The sequence below is a fragment of the Desmodus rotundus genome, chromosome 2, assembly GCF_022682495.2.
Source record: "Desmodus rotundus isolate HL8 chromosome 2, HLdesRot8A.1, whole genome shotgun sequence".
Lineage (NCBI taxonomy): Eukaryota > Metazoa > Chordata > Mammalia > Chiroptera > Phyllostomidae > Desmodus > Desmodus rotundus.
This window is the reverse complement of record NC_071388.1, coordinates 112,238,129-112,265,381: the sequence shown is the minus strand read 5'-3', so window position 1 is coordinate 112,265,381 and position 27,253 is coordinate 112,238,129. Positions and strand designations below refer to the sequence as shown.

The following is a 27,253-nucleotide window of genomic DNA, read 5'->3' as shown; positions in this document are numbered from 1 at the left end:
TGATACATTTGGGAAATAAGTTTTCACTTCTATTCCCATTTGTGTTTGCTGCCAAAATGCATCTCAGATGTAGCTTCAAGCCCCTCAGTGCCATGATGCCATGAGCTTCTCTGTGCACAATGTCTGATTTATTGTCTGGCTCATTTTCTCTTGAGCTTTTTGAAGACAGAAAAAATATGTATACACATACATCCATGCACACATACATACATAGATACAGGAACATAGCAGAAAATCAGCAAATGCTAGTAGACAGAGTGATGAATTAATGTAGTAGGAGACAAAGGTAGACAATAAAGTTGGATAAGGAGGAAGAGGCAAGGTCATGGGAGACCATAAAAGGCAAGCTGGGGGATTTAGATTCTCACATTTAATGCCTCAGGCTCCATCATGTGCTGGAGAACATGTGAAATGCATGTATAGAATCTGAATTTCACCATAAGTAGAATTGCAATAAAATATACATTTTAGGAAGTGGGACAGAGACATGAGGCAAATTGTTACTGTAAGAGTAGTTCTCAGCTATTTTATTTCCCTATCTAAAAAGTGGTTTTATATTTAGAATAATTCTTTCAAGATAAGTTGTGTTATGAATTCACTGTGATATGGAGAATAAAGTAGTTTCTAGTGAAAATTTTAACATAGTCAGGACCTCTTCATGTGGGTCCCTACAGAACTCTGTAAATGTGGGTTCAAAAAAATCCAGCATGGAACCCCAGGCTTTTAGAGCCATGGGTATGTGCCTTGCTCTTGGTCAAGGCTCAGTTTTCCTCTACCTCTCCGATATCTCAGATGTTGAGGAATTATTTCACATCTATGGAAATTACAGTAATTTTATTATTATCTTTAATATTTGCTTGAGTCCCTGGCAATCAGGCGATCTCATTTCCCCCAGGTGTGTCTTCTCACATAAATCCCAGGGTTAACATAAGTAAGTGTAGTACTTGGAACGATCTTTAACATGCACATTTCTGCTGTCACTTTCCAAGTCTCTAAATTCACCAAACTGCCAGCTAAAATATCATTCCCACCTTTACACTGGTGTTTGCTTTGGGTGCACAGACATGGACTTTTTTCTTTCTATTTTGCTAAGTATACATGTACATATACACATATAATATTAGGAATGCATTACTAGGAATAAACCCTTTACCCATTTAAGCCAGGGTAATGGTGGTGGGGAGGGGGATCAGCAAGGGAATGTTATTAATGGCAGACTGAAGAATTACCAGCATACTCGTGTTTTGGGAAAATGTAGGAAATTTGTTTTTAGTTAAAATCCCAGTTATCAAGCCTCTTACCACTAGAGAAAGTAGGATTTTTCCTTCTTATTCCCTGAACCCTCACACCAGACAGTGATTTCAGCAGAGGACACACAGGCAGGAGGTTGAGATCAGAATCAGCAGCCAGAAGTGTAAGAGACACTGGGAAGTGTAATCTTCTGAGACATTCATTGATCAAAATTTCAGTGACCACAGAACTCTTGTGTTTGCAGAGAATGAGGCCACATCTCCCCTTCTTGCCATACTGCTCCCTTTCTCACCAAATGCCATATAAGCCAGCCTTCCTCTCAGATTTTCTTCTAGTACTCTGTTTATTTTATTCATGCAAATATTCTGGAACTTATATGTTTACTTCCATCATTATTTGGTCAAAATCTATGTCCCTCAATTGAGCTTTCTGAAATCTGAGATAGTCTACAGTGTTCAGCACTCAACTATATCCTCAGCTCCTACCCAGCACCTGGCACACAGAGATGGTCCAAATACAAGGGGCAGATGAAAGAATAAATAAAGGAACAAATAAATGAATGAATGAATGCCCCATAATAGTAAAAGATAGCTCCGGGATCCAAGAACATGAGAAAGACCAGAGCCTGGAAAAATCATCAACTCTTTATTTTGCTCTTTCCTAGGCCCAGGACAAAAAAATGTTCTGGTCCTCAGAAAAGAGCTATTGAGTGAGTGGCTGAGTTTCATGAAGACCAGCACAGCACAGGCTCTGGCAGCAAGAGGAAAAGGAGGGGCATCAGGACCACTGGATGTCCTATCATGTGTGCTTTGTGTGTGAGTGTATAAACACCTACATGCACACATACATGCTGATGTGGAGGCATATAACTTTCATTTCAGAGTATAAGCTTCTGTCATTCTCAATAAAATTATTCAGTTTAATCTATAAACATCCAGTTGTGTAAGAAGCACATCCAGGATGATGATGACGATGATGATGATTTTATTTAAATCAGGAATAGCCCCCTACCTAACAATTACAGTGAAAAATAATCTTTGTAATTACTCATTCGTCTATCAATGGGCTCTTGAGTGGCTCTGTTATCTTGGCTATTGTAAATAATGCTGTAATAAATACAAGAATGCATATATCTTTTTGAATTAGTGTTTTGGGTTTCTTTAGATAAGTACTCAGAAGTGAAATTGCTGGACCCTTCTTTGTCTCTTATAGCCTTTGTTTTAAAGTCTATTTTGTCTGTTATAAGTATTGCTATATTCACTTATTTTTGTTTATTTGTTTTCATTTTTATGAAATATCTTTTTCCAACCCTTTACTTTCAGTTGGTATGTCTTTGGATCTAAAGTGAGTCTCTTACAGACAATATATGTAAGGGTCTTATTTTTTTTAACCATTCAGCTACCCAGTGTCTTTTGATTGGAAAAGTCAGACAGAGAAAAACAAATACCATATAATTTCACTTACATGAAGAATCTAAAGAATAAAATAAACAAACAAAACAGGAATAGACTCACAGATACAAAGAACAGTTTGATGGTTGCTGGAGGGCAGGTGGGTTGGGGGACTGAGTGAAAAAGGTGGAGGAATTAAGAAGCACACATTGGTAATTACAGAATAGTCATGGAGATGTAAAGTACAGGACAAGGAATATAATAAATAATATTGCAGTAAGTATTCATGGTGCCAGGTGGGGATAGATTTATCGGAGTGATCACTTTTTAAGTTCTATAAATCTCTACTCACTGTGCTGTATACCTGAAGCTAATAAAATACTGTATATCAAACTTCAATTGAAAAAAAAAGCAACATTAATTTTTTGTAGCGTGGGTAAAAGCAGGAAGGAAGGTGATGATAGCATCATTCATAATAAAGTTAATGGTGTTCTGGATGAACAAGTTTCAAGACTCAAGTTTAATAAGTTAAAGTGGTCTCACATAGCCATCTATTCTAGGCTTGTTGGTATCCCTTCACCTTTTCCAGGTCTTGAAACAGCCCCTGTTTGGTCCCCAGTGTATCCTGGTTTTAGGACAGAAAGGTGCTACAGTTGGCCTAGTAAATCATGTTGAAGTGATCTTTTTAAGATGATGCTAAACCTGATGGAAAAAAAATTTCAAATGTGTAACTTAAAGCAAATGAAAATATTAATCACATTCCAAAACATAAAATAATATAAAAATATATTAAACATATAAAATGCATGTGCATAAATTATTCAGAAAACATCATCCTTTTATGCCTGTGTCTATTTTTCTAGAGTCTGTCTGGCTGAGATATTTGGAGCCTGATCCATTTCCATCTGTCCTGCTTCTAACTTTCAGAACTCTCATTCTCATGCTCTCAGTCAGTCCTTGCTACAACCCCAAGAGAAAGAGTGATAACAGCACCTTATTATTGTTTAATACCCACCAGGATGAAATGGGTTTTCCCCACATGACCACCGAGGGAGCTGAGGCATGAAGTGTGTCCAATTTTGCGCTAAAATGTACACATCAGGGGCTTTATCACTTTAAATCCTGAATTTGATTCTATTTTTGAGGTAAATCATTAAACTTATGTTATAGTTGGTTTCCTGATCTGCCAGTCAGGGAGGCCAATGTCCTCTTTGGGTATTTGAGAGCTGAAGTGAATGGTATATTGTTCTGCTAACCACACACCTGGTACAGGGAGGAGTAGGGTCTAACTAAGCATTCAAAAGTCCAGTCACAGGAAAACCCAGGAGGCCAGGTTCCCGTTCCATGAAATTTCTGATAGTTATTTTAACTCAAGGTAAAAATAACATAAAACTAATTTTAAATTTAAGTTGCACTGACAAAATAGGTGAGCACATTTTATCACAGGTCAGTCTTACTTTTTTTCCCCAACACAAAACAGATTAAGCTCTTTTTCTCTTCCAGCTGTGTCTAGAAATGGTGATTACCTGTGGGTTACCCATGGATTCTTTTAGACTAGAGCGGAATAATATTAAAAGGCCACAGATACTTTGCCTCAGCATCTCAGTCAGTGCACATTAATGCATATGAGGAAAACCAAATGTGACATTGGCCACACAAAAAAGAAGACTTTTTGGAAAATGTGAAAAACAGATGAAAGGACCTTATCAGTAAGGTAGATGAAGGTTTTATTGAGATATTGATTTTGTGAAAGGAGTAATAAAGAAGAACCTCTTTCTTCTGGTTATTAATCTAGAAATATATTCTGCAGAGTTAAATATAAGTGTCTTGAGGATCTGAATTTTTTTTTCATGTTTTGATCCAGATCAAAAATTTTCCTTAGCTTCTATATTGTCTAAACCATCCCAATTCTATAGTTAGTTTTTCTTGGGAGAGATGATCCTAGAAATGCTGATTTGATACACATTTTCTTACTTCTGTCTGAACATGCACATCTTACCTCAACCTTAATCTATAGCTCTTGGGATCTAACCCTCATCTTCTGAGGTGCTTGTGATAATTCACCCAGTTCAATTTTCTGGCTTTGTTTTTAGCATCAGTACTTCAGATTACCAGTTGTTGGGGGTGAGTCCTACCATCACTGTCTGTACAGAATGAAGTGACATCCTTGGTTTTGTGGGCATTCTGTGTTTTCCATGAATCAAAGTTGTTGGTATCCTTCCTTCTACACAGGTAGAGAAGTACCATTTCATAGTGAGGAGAGAGATGAGCTTAGTTACAGAATGCCTATGCACTTATTTAGGGTCACTTACTCAGATCAAATCCAGGTTTCAACTGCCTCCAAAGCTCCTATTCCATACTGACATTGGAAGAGGTAAGGGGTAGTCAGTGCGGAGTACCCCTCATTCAAGAAGCAAAGAAATCAGTACTTTCGTTGGGCAGCTTAGATGGAAGGTTCTTACAAAATCAGCTCAGAATCTTTCTCATCAAGATAGTCTGTCCAAGCTAATTCCCAGACTCCTTTGTTCCCTAATCAGGCCAAAGACACAGGTAAGGATAAATATCTTGGTGTAGCCTTTGGTTATTTCTGAGTCCCTCTCAGTGGGCTTGCCACAGGTTGTGACAATGAGCCACATGGATGATATTGCCTCTGGCATCTGCGGTGGTCCATAAACTGTGACCTGTATCCCTTCTCTTCTTGTATTAATAAAAACTGCTTCATGATTTGAACAAACTATCAAAACACATTGTTTTCTGCTTTGCAATCCTGCTGGGCCATGTAGGATATCATTTAACTGCAAAGTTGGAAGTAGTACAGTGCAAAGCAAAGAATAATCTCTTCAACCAGACTCCATGGTTTTTAACCAGGCTTGGCTAAGTATTCACTGTGTATCCTTGCACAAGTTATTTAGTGCCACTGTGCTTAAATCATCCCATTCTATAAAATGGAGTTAGTAACATTACTTACTTCACATGATTGTGGTGAGCATATATGTATCTCTCTCTCTCTCTCACACACACACACAAACACACACACACTTACAAGATGGCGTGGCACACAGGAAACATTATGTAAGCCAGGGGTGTCAAACTCATTTTCACTGGGGGCCACATCAGCCTCATAGTTGCCTTTAAAGGGACGAATGTAATTTCAACTCCTTCCCAGTTAAGGAGTAGTTACATTTATACAGTCCTAAAATTATGTTTGGCCTTTGAAGACAACCACAAGGTTGATGTGGCCCAAGGTAAAAATGAGTTTGATACCCCTGATTTAAGCATTGACTACTAGTATGGTGTGTTCCTTGGACTGTAAACTGCTATATGCTGCCAAGTTCACTACAGCCTTGACTTTAAGCTCTCTTTTACCCTGTGCTCTCAGTGCAGCATTTCCCATCCAGTCACTCAGATGCCCAGCACCATAACCCTTTTCAGGCCCAGCTCAATGCTCTCTACCCACATGGAATCCCCTGCTTGATCTTCTTAAACCAAGCCCAGTCCTCCAGTTACTCTTAAATCTCACTTTCTCTGTGACACTCCCTTAACCTGTTCTGGCTATTCAAGCCATCTCTCCTCTCTCTCTGCCATTTAGTCAATAGGCCATCCACATTTATATGGGCAGAGGAATCAGCAAATTTTGGATGAATCCTGGCCCCACCAAACACTAACCATGTAACCTTAGGAGCTTAGTGCACTTCTGTGAATATCACTGGTCTTGACATAACAAGAATGGAGCAAACCAATGGCTTTCAAATCTGAGTGTGCATCAGAATCACCTGGAAACTTATCACCTGGAATCACCTGGAAACTCAGATGGCTCCCCTTCCCCAAGGTTCTGACCCAGCAGGCATGTGCCAGGCATGAGAATATGCATTTCTAACAAGTAGCCAAGTGATGCTGGTACTACTGCTCTTAAAAGCCCAACTCTAAGAACCATTTTGAAGATTTTGCAGGACTATGGTGAGAATTAAATGAAATAATATTGAGATATATTTGTTCAGTAACTGTTATATAAAATATAGCATTTCCTTTTCCTACATGAAGTAGACTAAAAATAATAAATAAAAACAGCAGAAATGCTCTTGTTTTGATTTTGGCCCCATCACATGAGTTAAGAGAGGACACCATATTGTAGCATTTCTCACTCTGGAGTTAGAAGCTCAGATTGTGTGGGCATTGCCCTTTTTTGGCACCCAATGTAATGGCTTTCAATTTTAGAGAACTAAAACATATGCGTTATCCTGCAATGTCATCTCTTTATATAAAGTACTGTTTTTAACGAACTCCCACACACAGGGTGAATTTTTAGCATGAGTCTGTTTATGACAGGTCATACAACATAATGTTGTTTTCCCCCTCGCTGTTTATAACACCCCAACTCTGAAACCAGAAGGTCAGAATCTTGACCAAAGAGATTAGCAGATACTTTCCTTAAAAGAACGAGTGTTAAGTAAATGGGAAGAGATTATGGGATGAAAAAAAATATATATATATATACACACATACAAATACACACACATGATAATTTCTTTTGCTGAAAGACATTTAATGAAATGGTCCACATCCATTCACTCAACTGAGACAAGCAAATTGTTTAATTTTAGGAAAAAGTAAAGCAAAATGGTCACTACAGAATGCAACAGCAAAGCCCCCAAGAGCAGAGACCCTGTTCCACACTACAAGACTTCCATTTCCTTCCATGCAAAACCAGAGCTGGATGATCTCTAAGGACCTTCCCCAGTGTCATTTCTCTAAGGAAAGGACCCAAGAAATTGGACCAGTGGTCACAGAAACCTTTTACTGGTGTCAGAAAACCAGAGGAACTCAGTCTCTACCAATCTTTATAAAGGTATGGAGAAATATTTTTTGATGGGTGGAGTAATCACATTATAATGGAACCACCCTCACACACAGGTTGTGTGGCTTGTCTAGACGGAAAGATCAAGCTGACTTTCCGTGACCCCAGTGAGTCAACACTCCTCAAAATAACACAAAGGTAAACCATGCTTGCTGGCATCTGTAACTATTCTGACCATATTCCCTTCCAAACAAAACATCTCTTTCCTCAGGCACCTCTGAGGATCTTTGTTTATTTGTATTCATGGAAAGTTTTCTTTGTAGTGGGAAGCAGGGGAGGAGTTAAGTGACAAAGACCAGGAATTTCTAGGGGAAGACGGAATTCAGTTGACTGTCCATGTCCCTTGGACTGAATTCAACACCTCGTTGGAGGGTGGCATTGAGACAGAGCTGCTGGAACTTCTCAGAGCCCAGTGAGACTCTGATCAGAAGGGTAGCTGCTTGGGGCCTCAGCTGGGGCCAAAGCCATCCTTCTGCCCTATGTCTGTACCCCTTTTGTAAGAATCCATGTAATCCCACAGACTCCAGGATTAGAAGCTTTAGGGTAGTGGTTCTCAAAGTCTAGTCCCCAAACCAGCACAGCAGCACCTGGCGCACCCTGAAATTTGGTATAAATGCACATTTTCTTAGCCTTCACAGTAATATCAGAAACTCTAGGGGTGGTACCCAGCAACAGGGATTTCAACAAGCCCTACTGGTGATTCTGACGCAGACATGCTAGAATTGACCTGCAAAATTTAAGGAGGCATCCACTCCCAGGTTCATATAAATTCAGAGTCTGCACATACATGAACCTGGAAATAAGAACTGCCTTAAATTGTGTGCCTTAAGCACATTACATGCTTTCTTCACCCTATCCAGGCACTGAGACCAATGCTTTAGGAGAATCTAATGACCATAGCCTTGGTACTAAATTGATATGAATTTTCCTAATGAGTGGTAATTAGTCTTCTAGAGGGGCAGCTCCTCTGAAGAAGTAGGAATCAAAGCCCAAGAGAGTCACAGAGCAGATTGATTAGAGAGCACATGTGAGGTATGTCTATGGGGATCCACCCTAGAGACTGCTGAGGATCCCTTGGCCATGGTGAGGGTTGGGGGAACTTCAGAGGGAGACCTCGGCTTCCCTTCTCCCCATGGAAAACAGAGAGTTAGCAAACTTTTGGCTCTGGGAATTAACATAGCAATGTTTACTGTGTATCTGTTTATTAGATTTGCATCTGAGCCCCAAATCTCATATATCCATTATCAGTGACAATGTAGGTTTTATGCATGATCTTGGTTTTGCAAAAGAGAAAACACATATTAAATGGTTAAATAATATGTGTCATATCTCAAGCTGATGAGTAATGGACTGGGTATTAAATAGGGTTTGTTCCACCCACATTGGGATTAATGAATTTCCTTAGGCGTGACTTCCACTTTCCCTCATCTCAGACAGCTGGCTCATCAGCATCCCTTTGGTCCTCCACACCTTGGATCCTGTCTCTTATTCAAATTCTTAGACGATATTGGGTGATTTGTTTCTTCTGCCATGAACCATGCAAGACTGGACATGCTCCTGGAATTGACTTGTCAGATCCTTCAAGAAAAGTCCTAGCAAAAGGTATCCTTGACCTGGGCCACTGGGACTGTGCCACACTTACTTCTTTTAGTCCCTGCCTGACATCACACATCACTTTGAATCTCCTTTTTAAGAAATTGAGTCTCATTAGAAGCACCTAAAGTTTACAACGAATTTAATATATTGCATACTGCTAAAAACTTTTTTATGGTTGGGCAGAAGATGGGCTTACACATTTAGAGCCATAGGCACACAATGACTAGAACTCAAGAATAATGCCTTGGATAGATGGTACAAGAGAGAGGACACTGGCATTGTTCATTTTCAGATTGCAACTGTAATCCTATGACCGTAAGAGAGTTGACATGCAACTCTGGATCTTACTTAATCTTTTAAGCCGGGGGTATTTATGCCTTGCACCCCCATAGCTTATAAGCTCTCACCACATCTTATTACACCTGGTGTGTACACAAGACTGCTTCAGTCATTCACTCACTGCCCATCTGTGAAGCTCAGTAATTGAGGCAGGGGTAAACAGTTGCTGAAGGAATAAAGTATTTATAGAGGTTACTTAGCTCTATGATAGTTTAGATTTCCATGTATTGCCTATCTCAAGTTCAAGGAGTACAAGATAAGTATAGCTCCTGGAGAATAGGGACTTGGGGTGTAAACAACATGACATTGGACATTCTGCCTGCAGAAGAGAAAGAGTGGCTTCACATTGTGTTCTAGAGGTTTAGAAAAATGAGTGAAAAGTACATGTTGGGGGTGCTCTACTCTGGCTCCAACTGTGGTTCCTATCAGAGGGCTCTGTCCCCTAGGCACTGGGTGGTTCTGCAGAGGGAGCTTCCTAAGGCAAGCACTTGTCCTGCTACCAGAGCTGTAGTCAGGCCAGTCACTCTGAGTCCCTTCTTCCCTAAGACCAGAAGCCTTTCATTTGCCAAGCATTCAGATGCAAATTGTTAGTTTGGGTCCTCAGTTGCTGGGAAGGGACCCATGTAGCTTTTACTCAAAGAATTGCCCCGAGGATAGTTTGTAAATGTGCACAAGCTGGGCAGTGGACTTAAGCACCATCTAAAGGGAATATGTTTAAAGGACTCCCACTGAGGAAAGCTCTTAAGATTTCAAATCACACAAGCATCTTCTGTAAATGCTATCTTGGTTTTCTCCTATCTGGTTTTCCCACAGTGACCAGCACTAGAAGCCTTTGTGTGTGTGTAAGATGGCCAGCAGAAAGGGGAGTTGGGAGGCTTGGTTCTCTTTGCACAGCCAAGTCATAGGACTCTTAGGGAGAAGAGGGAAGGGTGGGCAGGGCAGCCCCTGTGAGGCCAGGCAGGAGGCCTGGGTCTCCATATATAGCCTACAAAGAATGGGTACAGAAGAGACTGGTCTGGGAGACAAGAGACTTGAAGGCCAGACCAAAGGCTGCCCTCGATGAACTTTTCTGACAGGAACACAGGTAAGAAAAACCACAGTCAGACTCTTTTCCACCTCCATATCCCCCACCACAAGCACCCCACCCTCAAGTAGCAAAGTTCTTGAAGGCAAAGACTCTGCACTGCCCTTAAGTTGGGTTTACAGTAATTAATACCTTAAAAATAAAACATAAAACTCAGGAACCACCTGATGTTTTAACCCCTACCCTCTTCCAACAAATGTTAAATATAAGTTCAAAAAATAATTAAGCAAAACCTTTTTCCACAGTTTTCCCTTCTGTTAGAGGCACTGTCTGGTAAATGAAGAAAAACATACCATTTACTCACAGAACTAAGCACAATCCCTTATTATTACACAATTAGGCAAAATACAATTGTATGTAATACAATTACACAGACCACAATTACATAAAAGTAATGATGCAGTATAGATGGCAATGATTTTCATGTCAGTGAAATGAAAGTTCCCTTGATTAGAAATTAAGGTATGGTAGGATACCCCTACTGATAAATGTTCCCTCTGTTGATCTCCAATTTACAAAGGCTCTGCTAGCTGATGAAGTTGGACTCTTCACCCTCAGCAGCAACAGACTAGAGGGGCAGCAACCACTTTGTGTAGCACCTTTTATTCTCACGTCTCTAAACTAGGAAATTCTAGTGAAGCACACATTTTATTACCCAGATGTTCATCAGGTCACTTAGGAAAAAGAGAAAGTAGAAGAGCCAAGAGGTCTTTGTGATTTGATGCTGATCTCTTATGTTGGGATATTAACAGAAACATTCTCATAAAATTCTGCCAAATTACATTGGTCACTCTGAACATCAGAGACTGGGATCTGCACACCTGATTTTGTGCTGCTCACTAGAGTGCCCTACTACTTCTCACTGCTCTGCTGGTCTGGGCAGTTACCTTCAGCTCTGGGATGGTTCTCCTTCAATCCATCATTCTTTCTATTTCCTGAGTACTCTTTCAATAGGCAGATCTGGCTGCCTTCCTTTCTGATTCTTGCCTAGAGCATGAAGACAAATTCCATGGGCACTCAAAGTTCTCATGTTAATACTAATCCACATCTCTAACCTTATTCTTGCCATGTGCACTACCACAGTGATCTAAAATCCCCCTGATCAATATTTTGTTAAATCTAAGATACTATTTATTGTAAGACATACTGCTATTTTATATGCCAATAATATAAGTAAACATTACCTATTAAACTATTACCATCAGTTGTAAAATATATCTAAATATTACAGATTTTAAAATGAAAAATAAGTGTCTTGAATTGATGTAATACTTACAAGTATGACCTGTCCTATTCCTATGCCATTTCACATGCTACATCCTGCCAACTCATCTGACACCCACATCCTGCACCCCTCATCCAGGTCTCTCTGTTCCGTAATATTCAGCTCAGCACCACTTCCTGAAAACCTTACTGACCTCATTCTCATTAAGCCAAAGTTGCATCTTCCATATCTAATACAAATAAGGGTACATTTCCTGATCATTTATTGCACTTTATTGTAATGACTAATTTATTCCCTGATCAAAATTAACACTCTATTTCATCAACACAGAGGCTTGTACCTAACACATGTTATTCCCCCTTTTAATAAAAGGTATTTTAAGTAGGGAGGGTAGGATCAGAGATATGTAAGAGGCGATAGCTAAAGAAGAAACATGAGGAACATGATAAACTTTGCTGAAAATTCAGAATCAATACTTTTAATTTTTTTTTCTGTAGTGTGTCTTTGAATATAGAAACTTTCAAAAGGAGCCAGATCCCAGGAGAGACAAAAAGAGAAATTGAGCTTTTGCTAGATTTGCAGGTTGAAGAGTGAATGTGTTGATTCTATCTGTCCAGGGTCTGATCTCTTCTGGACCGAAGAAGAAATGATTCAAAGGTAGTAACAGCAAAGACCAGTTACCCAGGAGTGTCTCTGTAGAGCTGGGCACTGCCCAAACTTCTATTATAGGATCCCAGATGGCCTGTTGCTCATTCCATGTGCAAGAGAGGACATCCTTTGCAGCAAAGAATGAAATGGTTTAGGAGAAAAGTGATGCCTCCCCCCTTTTTGTTTAACTCTTAACTTCAAAGTAATCAAATGGTGTTTATGCACAAAATTTTAATTCTTTTACAAATTTGTAATTTGATTTAATTTGCATATTCCATTTACTGCAAGTCAACATAAAGAGAGACTCAACTAATTTAAACCATTTTTCTCTGAGTCTTAAATCCTTTCAGAAATATTTTCCATTAGGCAACTCAATTAAGTCTAATGTGGCTAATGTCAGCAGATTAGAATTTTGTTTAAAGAAACACATATTTAGAGCAGTGAGAATGGGAAGGTGGGGATTGGGAGAACAGAGGAGAAGAGGCAATAATTACCTGTCTTTGATGCTACACAGATCAATGTGTAAACCGCTAAAATTCCCCAGGGAACCTTGCTGAACTGAAATGAGGTCCTTGGGCTGGTTATCAATAAAGATGAGTCTCATGCAGCCTTGGAAAGCCTTAATAGGATTTAAGCATTGGGAAACGGTGAGATTGTCAGGGCATCCTGTGGGACAGATAAAAAAATGAAGAAGAATGATGAGATGATCAGTCATTTCTTTGGCAACCTCTTCATGGAAGATATTGAGGTATAATTATTGTGGTGCTTTTTCATTCACAGCAGTGCACAGAGTTTACTTGTAAATCCTAGCATTCTCAGAAAGAGGACAGAACTGGTTCAAAAGGGGGCACAGTCAATTACTGTACAGAACAAAAAAACAGTATGTTGAAAGGAATATGAGCGCTCTACCATGTATCTTGTCCTTCATTTTTTTCTCTAGGTAAACTGTGTGCCATTCTTCTGCCTGGGACATTCACTTATCCCAAGAATACAGCCTATTGTAACTACATGGGGATGCTGTTTCTGTCTCGAAACACACTTCTAAGTATACTATTCAATTCTGAATTACACTTTCTAAGGAAATTATGATTTGGATAAAGATGGCAGCAGAGTAACTATCTGGTTAGTTAGCTTTAATAGGCTTAGTTCCTGACAAAGGTACATATAGAAATGTAACTGGAATTTTGAAGCGATGTAGAAACCAAATTCAGACACTAAAGACACTAATGGTTTAAGTGCACACAATTATAGGTCTATAATAGCACACATGAAAGGTTAACACTATACTTTCTTAAGGGGTGTTCTTTTAAAAAATATATCATGCAAATTTAGCATAGTCTGTAACTTAGACATATCTCCTCATTAAGATAGGTAGAAAGCAAATAGTTATATCAATGCTAGAGCTCTTTATAAACTCCAACCTAATTGTTTTAGTAAGTTCAGACAATATGCAAATGCAAGCTTGAGAACATGGCAATAACCCATAAATAATTGGGAATTATTTCAGCCATTTCTAATACACAGTCACTGCTGGGCTGAAGCCTGGCAGCTGGTTAACAGCTCACAAGCACACACACACTATAAAATGAAGAGAAATGTTAGGACCTCTAATTGAAGCTATAGAGGGAATTCATGTTAAGTTGACTATTATTACTCAAACTCATTTTTCACCTTCCTTAAGTTTACAGTATATGTATGGGAGTTTTTTAAACACTGTTCAAATCACAGATAAATCCTCACCTTCTGAGCCTAATGCCCCAAGAACCACATCTAAGGATACTTCTTCATTTTGGGAAGGGGACGTTTTTCCTTGGAGGCATTCAGGGGCTTACATATCATAATTATGCTTCTTGTTTTTTAAATAGAAATAAAAACATGATTGATTTTCTCTCTGTGTTGGAAGCATTGCATGTGATGCGAAATTACTAGTTTTGGGGATGTATCACTGGGGTCCCAAGACACTCCTTCCACAGCTTTTGTTCTACATTAGTTGGCATTCTTTGTTATTGCCAGTGGGTTGTGGAGAACATATTTGGAGGTGAATCCTGGTTCTACTATTCACGCAAATTATTTCATCTAAGCAAACACCGGTCTTACTTTCTGTGAAATGGGGCTACAATTACCTACCTCACAAAGTGACTTCATGAATTAAATGAGCTAAGACACACAAAACATTTACAGAGAATGGAAGTGTTCTCTTTTCAAAGAAATGTGTTATCATGAATACATGGAGAAAATTTAGAGTCAAGGACAGAATCTATCCCCAAAGCCCTAAAATCAAACCACAAATAGATCACTCCCTAGTGCTGCCCTCTTGGGATACCCTGATGTATATACTGCATGTATGAAGAGCTCCTCTTGTATTTCAAAGCTTAACCATATGTCACTTGTCTGAGAGACGTGACTTGTAAATCCTATTGGAGTCTTCACTTTATAATTTTACACACAATGTGTCTTCAGTTTCCTAGTGGGAAATGGATTGGCAACTGTAGACCAACCCCAGTCCATGCCTATATTTACAAAGTTTGAAACCAGCTTGTCCATTCCTTGCTAGGTAGGAAACTCTGTGTTATACATATAAACCTTGATATTAAAGAAATCTCCCAACAATTCTGTGGCCTCAATATGGGAAGTTCAGGAACTCTGTCTTGCTCATTGTCAGACAGCTGTTGAAATTAATTACTCTTTACAGATTTTTTCTAAGATAAAAACAAATGACAAAAAATTAGATATTAATTTTTTAATGAAAGGGGCACCTTGAAAAAGATTATATAAAAATATATATGCAACTATAAAAATCCATTAGGTGATGATCACATGTTTTTCCCCTTTACCAGTTTGCCCTGTGTTTTGTAGTGGAAAAGATTTCCAGGATTCACCCAACATTGGAGAGGGCTCAGTCTGCACTGGCCGCTCCATACAGAGCTAAGCATTCATGGGCCTTCTATAACTTCCCCATTTTTAGTTGCCCCACTCATGGGAATAGTCCCCAGGGATGTGGGATGAAAACAACAAAATGTCAGAGGAGTGGCCTAGATGAGTGGGAGTGCCGGCTGCTCCCTCTCACCTAGATAGCTCCTCTTTCAGGCACTGCTGACTATTGATACTTTCTCCAAGTTTTCAGCTGAGTTTTCCCTTTCAAATGTGATCATAGAGCTTGGCATGGTTATAAAAATCTCTTGGACATGTTATGTAACACCAGTTCTTATAGCTAAAGTTCTTTTTTTTTCCAGCACTGACCTAGATAATTTATATCTGCACAGTTGTGAGAGAGTTTGCTTCCCATTATTTTGAGCACTGGGTGGCTGCCTGTGTCTGTGTGTGTTTGGTAGGGGGTGTGCCTGTGCTTATATGTGTATGTTAGAAGAATGGTCTAATTGACAAAGAAAGAATCACAATAGAAAAATAAATGTCTACTGCATTCTCCCTCCCTCCTTTATTTCCAACCTCAAAAGCTAAGTGATTTACCTCCAAAGTAGTAGCTATTTCCAGAATAAATCTGTATCTGGGTGGTGTCTTGAGTCGGGGATGCTGCATCATTATCCAGGGTGAGAGTGATGCGGTTCCTTCTGGCGTTGATGCTGACTGAATGCCACGAGCCATCATTCAAGTTGCTGCCTGCAAAAGAAACAGGATGGGCAAGCATAGGGATGATTGATCTAGGAGAGCTGGGGAGGGTGGAGCTCAGTTTCTTTCCCTGCTGTGGTCCCTGTGCATTCTCAGAGTGGTTCCCACTCATCATTTTACGTAAGCCAAACCCTCAGCTGCTTCACAAGAGTCACTTTTCTTTCTCTTTTAACCATTTAATTCTAGTCTTTCTTTCCTTTATTTTTATTGTTTAAACTATTATAGATGTCCTCAGTTTCCCTTCTTGATACTTCCCTCCCACCCTTGCCTCCCTTCCCTTTGGCCATCACCACACTGTGGTCAAAGTGGCTGGACAATTTTGGGTGTTTGCTCAACAACAAAAGTAGACAACACAGATTTGTATGTAAACTACAACCAAAGGCAGAGAGCAGATTAATTGACCTCTAGCAATATAAATAACAGAGCAAAATGCTGAAAAGGAAAAACTCAGAATGTTTCTTGTGGTTTTATCTCTGGTTGGTCAGATTACAGACAATTTTTATTTTCCTACATTTTTCTCCTAATGGTTTATATCCCTTTTTAAGTAAAAATAAGCTATTTTTAAAGGCAAAAGTAAAACAGGAAAGCTAGAGTCCAATGGTGTACCAGGAGGAGGCAGTTTTCTGTTGGAGAGAGATAACAGACTAGTTAATTCAAACCTTCCCTTAATTCTTTATGTGACACAGGCCAAGTGACCTCCCTTCACTGAGCTTCAGTTTTATCATCTGTAAAATTATTTCTACTAGGTATCATTCTTAAGGGGATAAGTTGTGATTAGGCAGGAAGTCCCTAGGGAAGTTGAGGGTATAGTGATTATTAAAAGTTCTTTTTTCCATTGTTCTTTTGGCCCAGATATCTTTGTTGCACACTACATTGCTGGCCTACCTTACCAAGGAAACTGTATTGGAAATTAGTCATGAGGTTGACAACTATATCCTCCAAAAGCTTATCATCTGTGAAGGCTCTGTTGCTGTAAAGGCTAGCTGAAATAAACAGTCATAAAGATTTGTACATAACAAGAACAGAGAGCCACATATTTCTACTCACATTAGCCTGTATGCTACCCAGCTATGTATTTAATTGTCTTCCTTCTCTTTGCCTCAATTTCCTCTCCTGCAAAATTGGGACAATGGTTATACTTACATGCTATTGTGAGGAAGACGCAAGTTAACACAGAAGCATATAGTTCAGTTTATATCACATCATAAGAAGACAGAGATTGCTAAAGCATATAGACAGAACAGCAACTACACGATTGCCCCCACACTGGTGAATATGGACAATAACATCACATGGTCTCTATCCTAGGGTAGCTGTAGTTAAGTGAAGAGACATAGGTAAAGTGGATGAACATCCTGTCTTTGGAGTATGTCATGCTGGTGGGATAAACAGTGAAGCAGACAAACAATTCTAGAAGGAACAGTGAGGGGGGCGGGGCAGAGAAGAAAGAAGGAAGATTTAACTAACTCCATGTGAGGATCCTGAAATGTCTTCACAAGAGAGGTGATAACGGTACAGAAATGTTTTGGAAAATGAGCAATAGTTTGTACCCCTAGAGCAAGAATTCTAAGTGATAGAGAGCTTGTACAAAGAAGCGAATGCCTGGAGTGAAAAACAGGAGAGAACAATAGCAAGGCAGATGGGAAGATGATCCACTCTCTCAGGGGCCTCAGATGACAGGCTAAGTAAGGGGTTTCAACAAAGTCCTTTGATATATGATTCTGCAGGGTATTTTACCCAAGTCAATTCTATTATAATCTTTGAGGATGGGACCCTATACATTTGCATTTTCAGAAAGGCTCCTGAGTGAGTCTAATGTACAGCCAGGAATGAAAATCATTGTTTTATAACATGGGAATCTATGAGGGGCCTTCAGCATGGGAATTACATGGCGAGAGGTGAGCATTCAAAGACTCTGGTGGCAGATGACAGGAGCTGGGAGGAAACAAGGCTGGAAGCAGAATGAGTGGGACCTGTTGCTTGCACATCACCAAGAGACAGAAGATGAAGGTCTCAGCCAAAGTAACAACAGTGAAAATGGATAGTAAGGGGTTTATTAAGAGGTACTACTGGAAGTAGAAGAGATCAGGCCTGGTCAAGCCTCCTGGAGCATTCTTGAGGTACTGGCTGTGAAGAATGTATTCAAAATCAGAGATCTGCAGGTCTCCTCAGAACAGTTATAATGTGCTCTGCCCTTGAGCCCTCAGACGTCTGAAGAAGCTGCCCACGGATAGCACAACACAAGGCTGTGGGCACAACTGCATGGCTATGGGCAGCTGTGCCCCACCTGCTCAGAAGTTCAGACAGAAGGGGCTCTCCTGCATTCGCAGCCCACTCCCTAACAGTCAGTCTTTCCTGTAGCCCCAGTTGTCTGGCCTAATTGGAGAACCCAGAGGCTGCACATCCTGACTGCTCTGCCTTCTCCCAAAGACCAGGGTTTGTGTCCTAACTACAGCAATTTTGGTAATAAGGCAGAAATTCTGTCAGGTGTTTCCTGGGGACTTCTGTCAGTGGCATCAGAGGACATAGCCAGCTGCAGGTCTTCACTTCTTTAACTTCATTTGCATAGTACTTTAAGTATATCTGCATAACATATGAGACTGCCTTTGAAAACAAACTATAGATTGTTTGAGTTGGACATCAGGAAGGAGTTCAACAAATAGGGTGTACATACCCCCTAAAGGCCTAGCATACTGCTGGCATCAGGTACAGCAGGAAAGAAAGTAAACACAGGGGTCACAGGGAGTGTTGGTGTAATTAAAGATACATTCTCTAGTTTCCTTACAGATGAAACAGGCTGAAGACCAGAGTTCTGCTCAATTAGTTGTCAGGGCCAGCACATCAGCTTGCCTTCAGATTCTGAGTCTCTTCCTTTTTCCACATCATTCGCCAGTTTTGTCTTTTCTTTTCCTAACTTTAAATATTTTTTAAAATTTTCAATTATAATTGATATACACTATTATATTAGTTTCAGGTGTATAACCTAGTGACTAGACATTTTATAACTTACTAAGTGATCATCCCGACAAATTTAGTACTTATCTGACATCATACATAGTTATTACAATATTATGGACTGTATTCTCTATGCTGTACTTTACATCCCCATTACTGTTCTGCAACTACCAATCTGTACTTCTTAATCCCTTCACCTTTAACACTCATGCTCCCTACCCCTCTTCCATCTGGCAACTATCAGTGTTCTCTGTAGGTATGAGTCTGTTTCTATTCTGTTTGTTCATTTCTTTAAATTTTTAGATTCAGTTGTTGATAGATATGTATTTATTCCTTTATTATTCTTGTTTTTATCCTTGTTTTCTTTGTCTTAGTAAAGGATACCATTTAACATTTCTGTTAATATTGGTTTGGTGTTGATGAGATCTTTTAACTTTTTCTTCTTTGGTAAACTCTTTAGTTTTCCTTAAATTCTAAATGATAAATTTGCTGGGTAGATCATCTTGGTTATAGGTCCTTGCTTTTCATCACTTTGAATATTTCTTGACAATCGCTCCTGGCCTGCAAAGTTTCTGTTGAGAAATCAGTGAACAGTCTTACAGGGCCTTCCTTGTAGGTAACTAACTGCTTTCCTCTTGCTACTTTTAAGATTCTTTGTCTTTAACCTTGTGCATTTTAATTATGATGTGTCTTGTGTGGGCCTCTTAAGGTTGATCTTGTTTGGAACTCTGTGTTTTTCGGATGTATATGTCTATTTCCTTTACTATATTAGGGTAGTTTACCATCATTATTTTTTTACACACTGTTTCAATTCCTTGCACTCTCTTCTCTTTCTGTTTCCCCCATGATGTGAATGTTTGTATACTTAAAGTTGTCCAAGAAGCTCTTTATTATATTCTCACTTTTTGGATTCTGGTGTCCATTTTGCCTGCCCCTTGATTGTGTCAGTTGTGGAGGTAGTTGGATGGTACTTCTATGTGGTCTGAAGCTGTCAACTGGGTATGCTGGCCATGAGGCCCTCTGGGAAGTGTAGGTCAAGGTCAACCATTGCCTGTGTTCTTCTGATAAAGTGATCTGCTGATGAATGCTACTTGTGCTGGGCTTGTAAGTACCCAGGAGGGGCCAAGCTGCTAAACCAAGGCCAGTTGCCACTAGTGCTGGGCATGGGACCACTTACTGAGAGAAATAAGGGGCATGCTGAGGATAGATGCTGCTTGCTTGAGGGATTTTAGGAAAGTCTAAAGCATTAATCAAGACAGGCCATTCATAAGGAAAAATCACTGGAAACAGCTGAGGTGAGCCCTCAAGTTGTGTGGGACGAGATCTCATGGAATAATCAGGGTGGAGCAAACAGTGTGAGCCAGGTTGATGGAGACTCAGATATGGTGCCTGCCTGCCAACTCTGTTGGGGAAGTCTCAGAAAAAGAACAATATCCTCTGCCAGCAGTTCTGTCTGTGAGAAAGCTTCTCCTCCAGCTCTGGCCCTGATGTCAAACAATTCAGTTTCCCCTCATATGTCCCTGGTGCCTTTCAAGCTGCTGTCCTAGTACTGGAGATCAGAGAGAATGAGTGTAAGTTCATGCAGGGCCCTTTGAGAGGAATACCAAAAAGCACTTTGTTTCACCCTGCCATGATCCTTGCTGGTTTTTACGGAAATTATGGAGGCTTATTTTTCTGGCACTGGAGCCCTGGGACAGCGGACCTCGTTCAGAGTTGGGACCCCTCACTCCTCAGGTGGGGACTCTAGCTAAGATCTCCCTCTCAATTTTTAATCACCACACATGGGTATGGGAACAGTCTATTTCTCATCTTTGCCCATCCTACTAGCCTTGATGTGGCTTCTTTTTTATATCCTTAGGTATACAATTTTTGTTCAGCTAGATTTCAGGCAGTTCTGAATGATGGCTGTGCTAAAGTTTAGTTATAATTTTGATGTGGTTGAGAAAGGATTTGGGTACCCCATTTGCTTATGCAGCCATTTTGATTGGAATTCTTTCCCCCTCCAGAATTGTCTTTAAAATCATCACTTAATGAGGGTTTGGTTAGTTGCTTCCTTCCTTCCTTCCTTCCTCTCTTCCTCTCCCTCTCTCCCTCTCCCCATCTCCCCATCTCTTTCACTCTCTTTTCTTTCTTTTTGGTCTGCTTTTTCATCTGATGTGATCTCTTATGCTCTTTGCCTATGTGGCCTGTAGTCCCTGCAGGGGGAGGCTGTGTGAAATTTTAGCTCTTTAGAGAATTATGATAACAGGAGTTCTTGATGCTAACCACACAAAAGGATCATCTGGGGAGCTTCTGAAAAGAAAGCTAATTAATGCAGACTGCTGGGGTGGCCCCAGGCCTTGGAAGTTTCAAAGATCCCCAGAGGTTCAATTGTGTAGCTGAGGGTTGAGAACTACTCTATTAGAGGTTTTAGAAGAGGAAGGAAAAAGCTAGGGAACTAACAAGACTAGTTTAGAGGAACTAACCAGGGAATAGATTCCAAGGCAAGTAAAGTAGCATATTTCCTGATTTTTTATCTTATACTCCTTTCCATTTCATTCTGTCAATTCCCCCAAGTAACATCCCTAGAGGTTCTCAAGGTTTAGTTTTTAAGAATAGTCTTTTGAAGGTACAGGTTTAAGTGATATTAATTATGCACAAATTAAGGCAAATCAATCCTATCAAGTAGTTTTTCTCCCAAAACCTCTCTGAAATAAATAGTTCTGAAAAAAAATAAGTTTTTATTGGGGAAAACAGGAAAGCAATACTGCCGAGTCCAGGAAAATCTTCATGGGGCAAAAACCTCTGGGCTTGGAAAAGCAGGGTATTTTGGGCCACTTTGTGATGGTAAGCACTCGTATGATTTAGGGGCTGAGTCTTAAAAGGTGGGACCTGGGTTCTGGAAAGGTTGTTGGATGATAACACACATAAAACTTTTAAGGTATAAAGTGATATTAGATATTATTTGTCATCTCTTAGACTGGAAAAATATTAAAAAAAACAAGTATACACAGTCGACATAAAAGGGAACAGGCAATTTGATACATAGCTGGTTGTAGCATAAGCTTGTACATTTGTTTCTGGAAGGCAATATACCAATAATTGTCAAAAATCTGAAAAAATGTCATCATTTCCCATAGTTTTTTTTTTTTTTTTTTCTGAAGAATTAATCCTAAAATAGTAGCAGAGCTACAGCCAAGATATGTGGTAGAGTTCATGATATCATTACTTACCATGGTAAAATTTCACAACTACCAACTTCCAATAATAGTAGATCAGTTATATTAAATATAATGTATTCAATATTATGGAATATAGTATAGTCATTAAAAATCATAATGTCCAAGAATGCTAGTGATATTTGGATAAGTGAAAACTGGCTAAAAGCATAGGAACTAAGTATGGCCCCATTTTATTAAAAATTACTACAAAGAAAAATATTGGAATGACATTGAATGATAGAATCAGAGATTATTAGTGTTTTTTCTTATACAGACTACTAGAATTTCCAAAAATTCTAAAAGAAAATGTACAACATTTATAATTATTTTTAAAACTAACAAACTGTTTAATCTGAGATAAGGATAGGAAAGTTTGCATTCCTTTCCACTGCTTGCTGTCATTGCATAAAGCAGAACCTCCCAGGTCCCAGGATTCATCCTAAAGTCCCTTAGGGATCATTTGTGTAAAAGGTCCCTTACACAATAGGATAAATAGGCTGCTCTGTGCTTGCTCAGGAACAAAACCAAGGCTTAAAAAAAAAAAGAGACAGTTTTCATTGTTGCAACCGAACTTGCAAATGACCTTTTGAAACACAACACAATTTATAAAAATCACTAATACTACCTATTATAATACACCACTAATATCCAATACTACTAGTATTGAATATCTACAATATGCCAGGCACTTTAAATATATAATTCCTAATACTCATAGTAGTCCTGGTGACCAAGTTTTACTGTCTTCAGGTTAGAGAAGCTAAAACAGAAAGTAAGAGAGGCCAGCCGGGGTCATATGGCTACTTGGAGGCAGAGTCAAAACTCAAAAGGAGGTATCAGGCAACTAGGCTCAGCTCCAGAGCTTGCCCTGCCCTGCCCTAGGAATCACTTTGATGTGCAGTTACCTCTGTAAAGTTCTATTTTCTGCTGTTGTATTTTTCTTTTCTGTCTCTCTTTCTTTCATCCTTTCTATTTGGGGATAGCTTTATTGAGATGAAATTCATATACCATGTAATTTATTATTTTAAGTGTACAATTTAATCATTTTTAGTATATACACAGAGATAAGCAACCATCACAACAATTAGTTTTAAGAGATTTTTTAACCTCCAAAAGAAATGCTGGGAATGGATAATGGGGGGAAGGGAGTAAAGGTTTTCAGGAACAACTGTAAAGGACACATGGATAAAACCAAGGGAGGGTGGAAGCAGGGGAGGGAGGTGGGCATGGCTGAGGTGTGGGGCAGTGGTCGGGGATAAATACAGACAACTTGAACAACAATAAAATAACTTAAAAAAATGCTGTAACGTGTAGTTATCACTCCCCCACCTCCAGCTGTAGTCAACTACTGATATACTTTCTGTCTCCATGGATTTGCCTTCTGGACATTTCATCTAAGTGAAATCATACATTTTATTTCCTTGTGTTACTGAATTCTTTTGCTCAGCATAATGTTTTCAGGGTTCATCTATGGTGTAGCATGTATCAGTACATTTTAATGGCTGTATAATATTCCATTATATGGATATGCCACTTCATTTATCCATTCACCAGTTGATGGACATTTTAGTTGTTTCTACTTTGGAGATATTGTGAACAATGATGCTATGAAGATTTGTGTACACATTTTTTCATGGATCTGCTTATAGTTCTGTTAAGTGTGCATTCAGGCATGGAATTGCTGAGTCACATGTTTACTTGATCCTTAACCTTTTAAGGAACTGCCAGAGGGTTTCCAAGGTGGCTGCCTCAAGTTTACATTCTCAGAAGGCAAGTTCCTTTTGCAAAACTGAGCCTAAACTCCAGTCCTATCCTTTTGTGGAACTCCTAGATTCTAAGAATAATTTAAATATGATTCAAATGTGTTTCCCAATGTCTACTTGGGTCTGACATTGGATTTCTAACTATTTGTAATTACTTTGATTTAATTTTTCTAGGTAATATTATTGAACATTTGTCTTTTTATACTTTTTGTAATGAGACTTTTATAACAATCTAAAGTTCATATTTGATAAAACTGATACTAAGAGTGGCTAAATACTATTCTGAAGCCCTAAACTCTCTTACAGGAATAAGGTTTTCCCTTAAAGCAAAGTTTCTTTACACTGGCCCTACATATTTTGGACCAGATAATTCTTCATTGGTGGTGAGCTGTCCCAAGTGGCACAGAATATTTAGCATAATCTTTGAATTATTACATGCTAGTAACATGACCCCACCCCCAGCACCAAAAATATTATGAGAATTTGCTGAAATTTTTTTGAGTGAGGAGTGGGGTAATGGGAGGTTGGGATGGGTGGGAATGGAGATGTTCCCTTGGTTTGGAGCCACAGGGTTAAAGGAATAAATTTGGGGTTGCAGAGCCTTTCTCTCTCACACAATCTATGCCTTCTGTAATCAAGTCTCCATTTGTACTCTCGATCTTATTTCCCAAAATTCCTTATTTCACAAAAATTCACTACTCTGGTGAGGCTAGTATATTAAATATTTTCCAATTGAATGTACTTAACTAATTGCTGCTTCCACTCCTCTCTCCATCTTATATGGCCTTCCCAGTTGTTCCACTATGCAAATTTCTCTCCCTATCCTCCAATACCTAGTTTTTCTCCTGGTGCTTCCTTTCCTTAACTACAAAAATAGAAAGCATATATTTTTGAGTTTCTGTTACACTCTCCTAGCATAGTAAAGGGCATACAAAAAGTGCTGAAAGATTGAATGAATAAGTTAATAAACCATTAAACAAATGAAGCAGAATTTTCTTGACCTTCAGCACATAGTGATCCCCCCTTCAAAAATCATGTAACATCTACTGTTTGGTATATACACTTAGTTTGTATTATTTACTGCCTTGTACTATTAATTAATAATTTGTCTCTGTAAGTCTTATCTCCCCAACGGCATTACACGTTCCTACGGGTCAGAGTGTGAGTCACGTTTTGGAGTCTCACCCTTAGAATCAGCAGGGCACATGCTGCCTCTCCAAATGCTCATTGATTGATTGAACATCACACAAGCTGAATTGCACAGCCAAGTATCAGCAGCAAAACTTCTTCCAAAGCATGGGCCATAAATCACAATTAAATCTTTCCTACTTGTTAAATCAGGGCTCACATGTCAATGTAACCTGGATCCTAAAAACCCTTTGTCAGTATATGAGAGCAAAACAGATGGGTTTGCCATCCACTAGAGTCAGACAGGAAATAAGACATGTTTGTGTTGGTGGTGAAAGTGATGTGAATGCTCAGCTCAAACATCTCCATGATACAAATGTTGCCCACCTCCAGAGATAGATTGTTCTCTATAACCTTTGGGACACAGCCTAAACTCAGCGTCCTTGACCAAAATACTACTGCATTTCTTATATGTCTGTCTTTTCCTCTGTGACCCAGGTATTCTCAGCCATCTGTGGAATCTTACCCTTCTAGATCTCCTATTTATCTCCTCTAATTGGAGAGTAACCTTTCTGTTCTTCTTTGTTACTCCAAATTCTATTCATTTTTGAAATCCAAGCTGTGTTTTTCCCACCCATAGGAAGCCTTCCCTTTCTCGCCCATCCAGATGCCTCTTCTCTAAGCTCCCCTAGTGTCCTAAGCATGTGTCCCATTGCATCATAAAGGCCCTACCATCACTCCTCCCATCAATGCACATGTGCTCCTGGGGTGCAATGCCTGCATCCTAGAGTTTGAGTATAGGACCAGCACAGAGTAGAAACTTCAACAGCCTTCTGAATTAAATGGAAGCAAAATGGTCTATATGACAGAATTATTGAAGTAGAAATGATGAAAGATCAAATGAGGTGATAGTAGATTTGACTAAAACTATAGATTCCTCTGTTACTCTATTCAGTGAGTACTGAAGAACAAAGAGTAAGTTAAATAAAATGCTTCCTTTATCATTGCTCAGACCTGAGTAAGCTAAGAATGCCCAAGACATCACTACTTTGGTAGACCTCCCCAATCTTTTCTTGATATCTTGAAACTCAGGCAATTGCATTTCTCTGTTTCCTATAAAATGGAATGTCTCTATATTTTTGTATCTGAAACTTGAAATCTATACCACTAGATAGCTTGTTGTGACAGTCATAGTCTCACGGCTATCTTTTTTTTTTTACCCTCGCTAATGGGATTTTCTTATCAACATTATCTTAGCTAAAGCACAGAGACATTAATTATGACTTAATTGAAATAGAGGATGAAGTTCATGAAGTTATCATTGTTTACTTGATGTACAGATGGTGACTAGATACAAATGGCTTATACAAAAAAAGGGCAATATTGGGGGAGCAGCTCTGTTCATTACAAGGCTTTAGACTAAAACCACCTGGACACAAGTATTAATCAGAGTGAGTGCTTCTATTTTTCACGACACAGCTCTCCCAGCCATCCCCCCAGCTCTGGGAGCTCTGCTGGCCTTTATCTAATTAATACTTCCCATGAAGATAGCTCATTCCTGGGTTTGACATATTCTGCAGTATATAATTGTTGTAACAAGAGTATTTGTTAAAAATCACTATTAATATTTTTCAATGTTAAAATTGTATCTCTTAGAAATATTTTGGAGGTCAATTTTACTAGTTAATACATTTAGACAGTTGCTCACACATGTGGTAAATACTTATTGAAGACCTGTTATAAGCAAGGTGCTATACTAGGCCTTGGGCAAATAGTGGTTAGTAAGGCAGGACGTGTTCTTATTCCCATGAATCTGTACAACCTAGTAGTGAGAAGAACATTGAACAATTATATAGACATATGATTAACATGCATTGTTATGGGCTGAAATTGTGCCTCCCCATCCTGAATTCATATGCTGAAGTTGTAACCCCGAGTATTAGAGAATGAACCTTATTTGGAGATAGGACCTTTAGGAAATAATTAGGTAAAATGAAGTCATATGAGTGACCCCATACCCAATATGCTTGGTATCCTTATAAGAAGAGAATATTAGGAAACAGATGGGCACAGAGGAAAGACCACGTGAAGGCACAAGGAGAAGACAGTCATCTACAAGCTAAGAGAGAGAAATCAACCCTACTGACACTTTGAGTTTTAGGCTCAAAAACTGTGAGAAAATAAATTTCTA

The 27,253-nt window shown here is 39.2% G+C and overlaps 1 protein-coding gene across 3 annotated transcripts in view; it reads right to left on the bottom strand.

Annotated features, from left to right (window-relative positions):
- CNTNAP5 (contactin associated protein family member 5) overlaps positions 1–27,253 on the bottom strand; it is a 981,662-nt gene that overhangs the window by 401,766 nt on the left and 552,643 nt on the right. For all 3 annotated transcript variants that reach the window (XM_045203156.2, XM_053918555.1, XM_053918556.1), the window contains 2 exons: positions 15,858–16,007; positions 12,884–13,055 (listed from right to left, as the gene is read on the bottom strand). In XM_045203156.2, the coding sequence (XP_045059091.2) occupies positions 12,884–13,055; positions 15,858–16,007 (322 nt within the window). The remainder of the gene's footprint in view (positions 1–12,883; positions 13,056–15,857; positions 16,008–27,253) is intronic.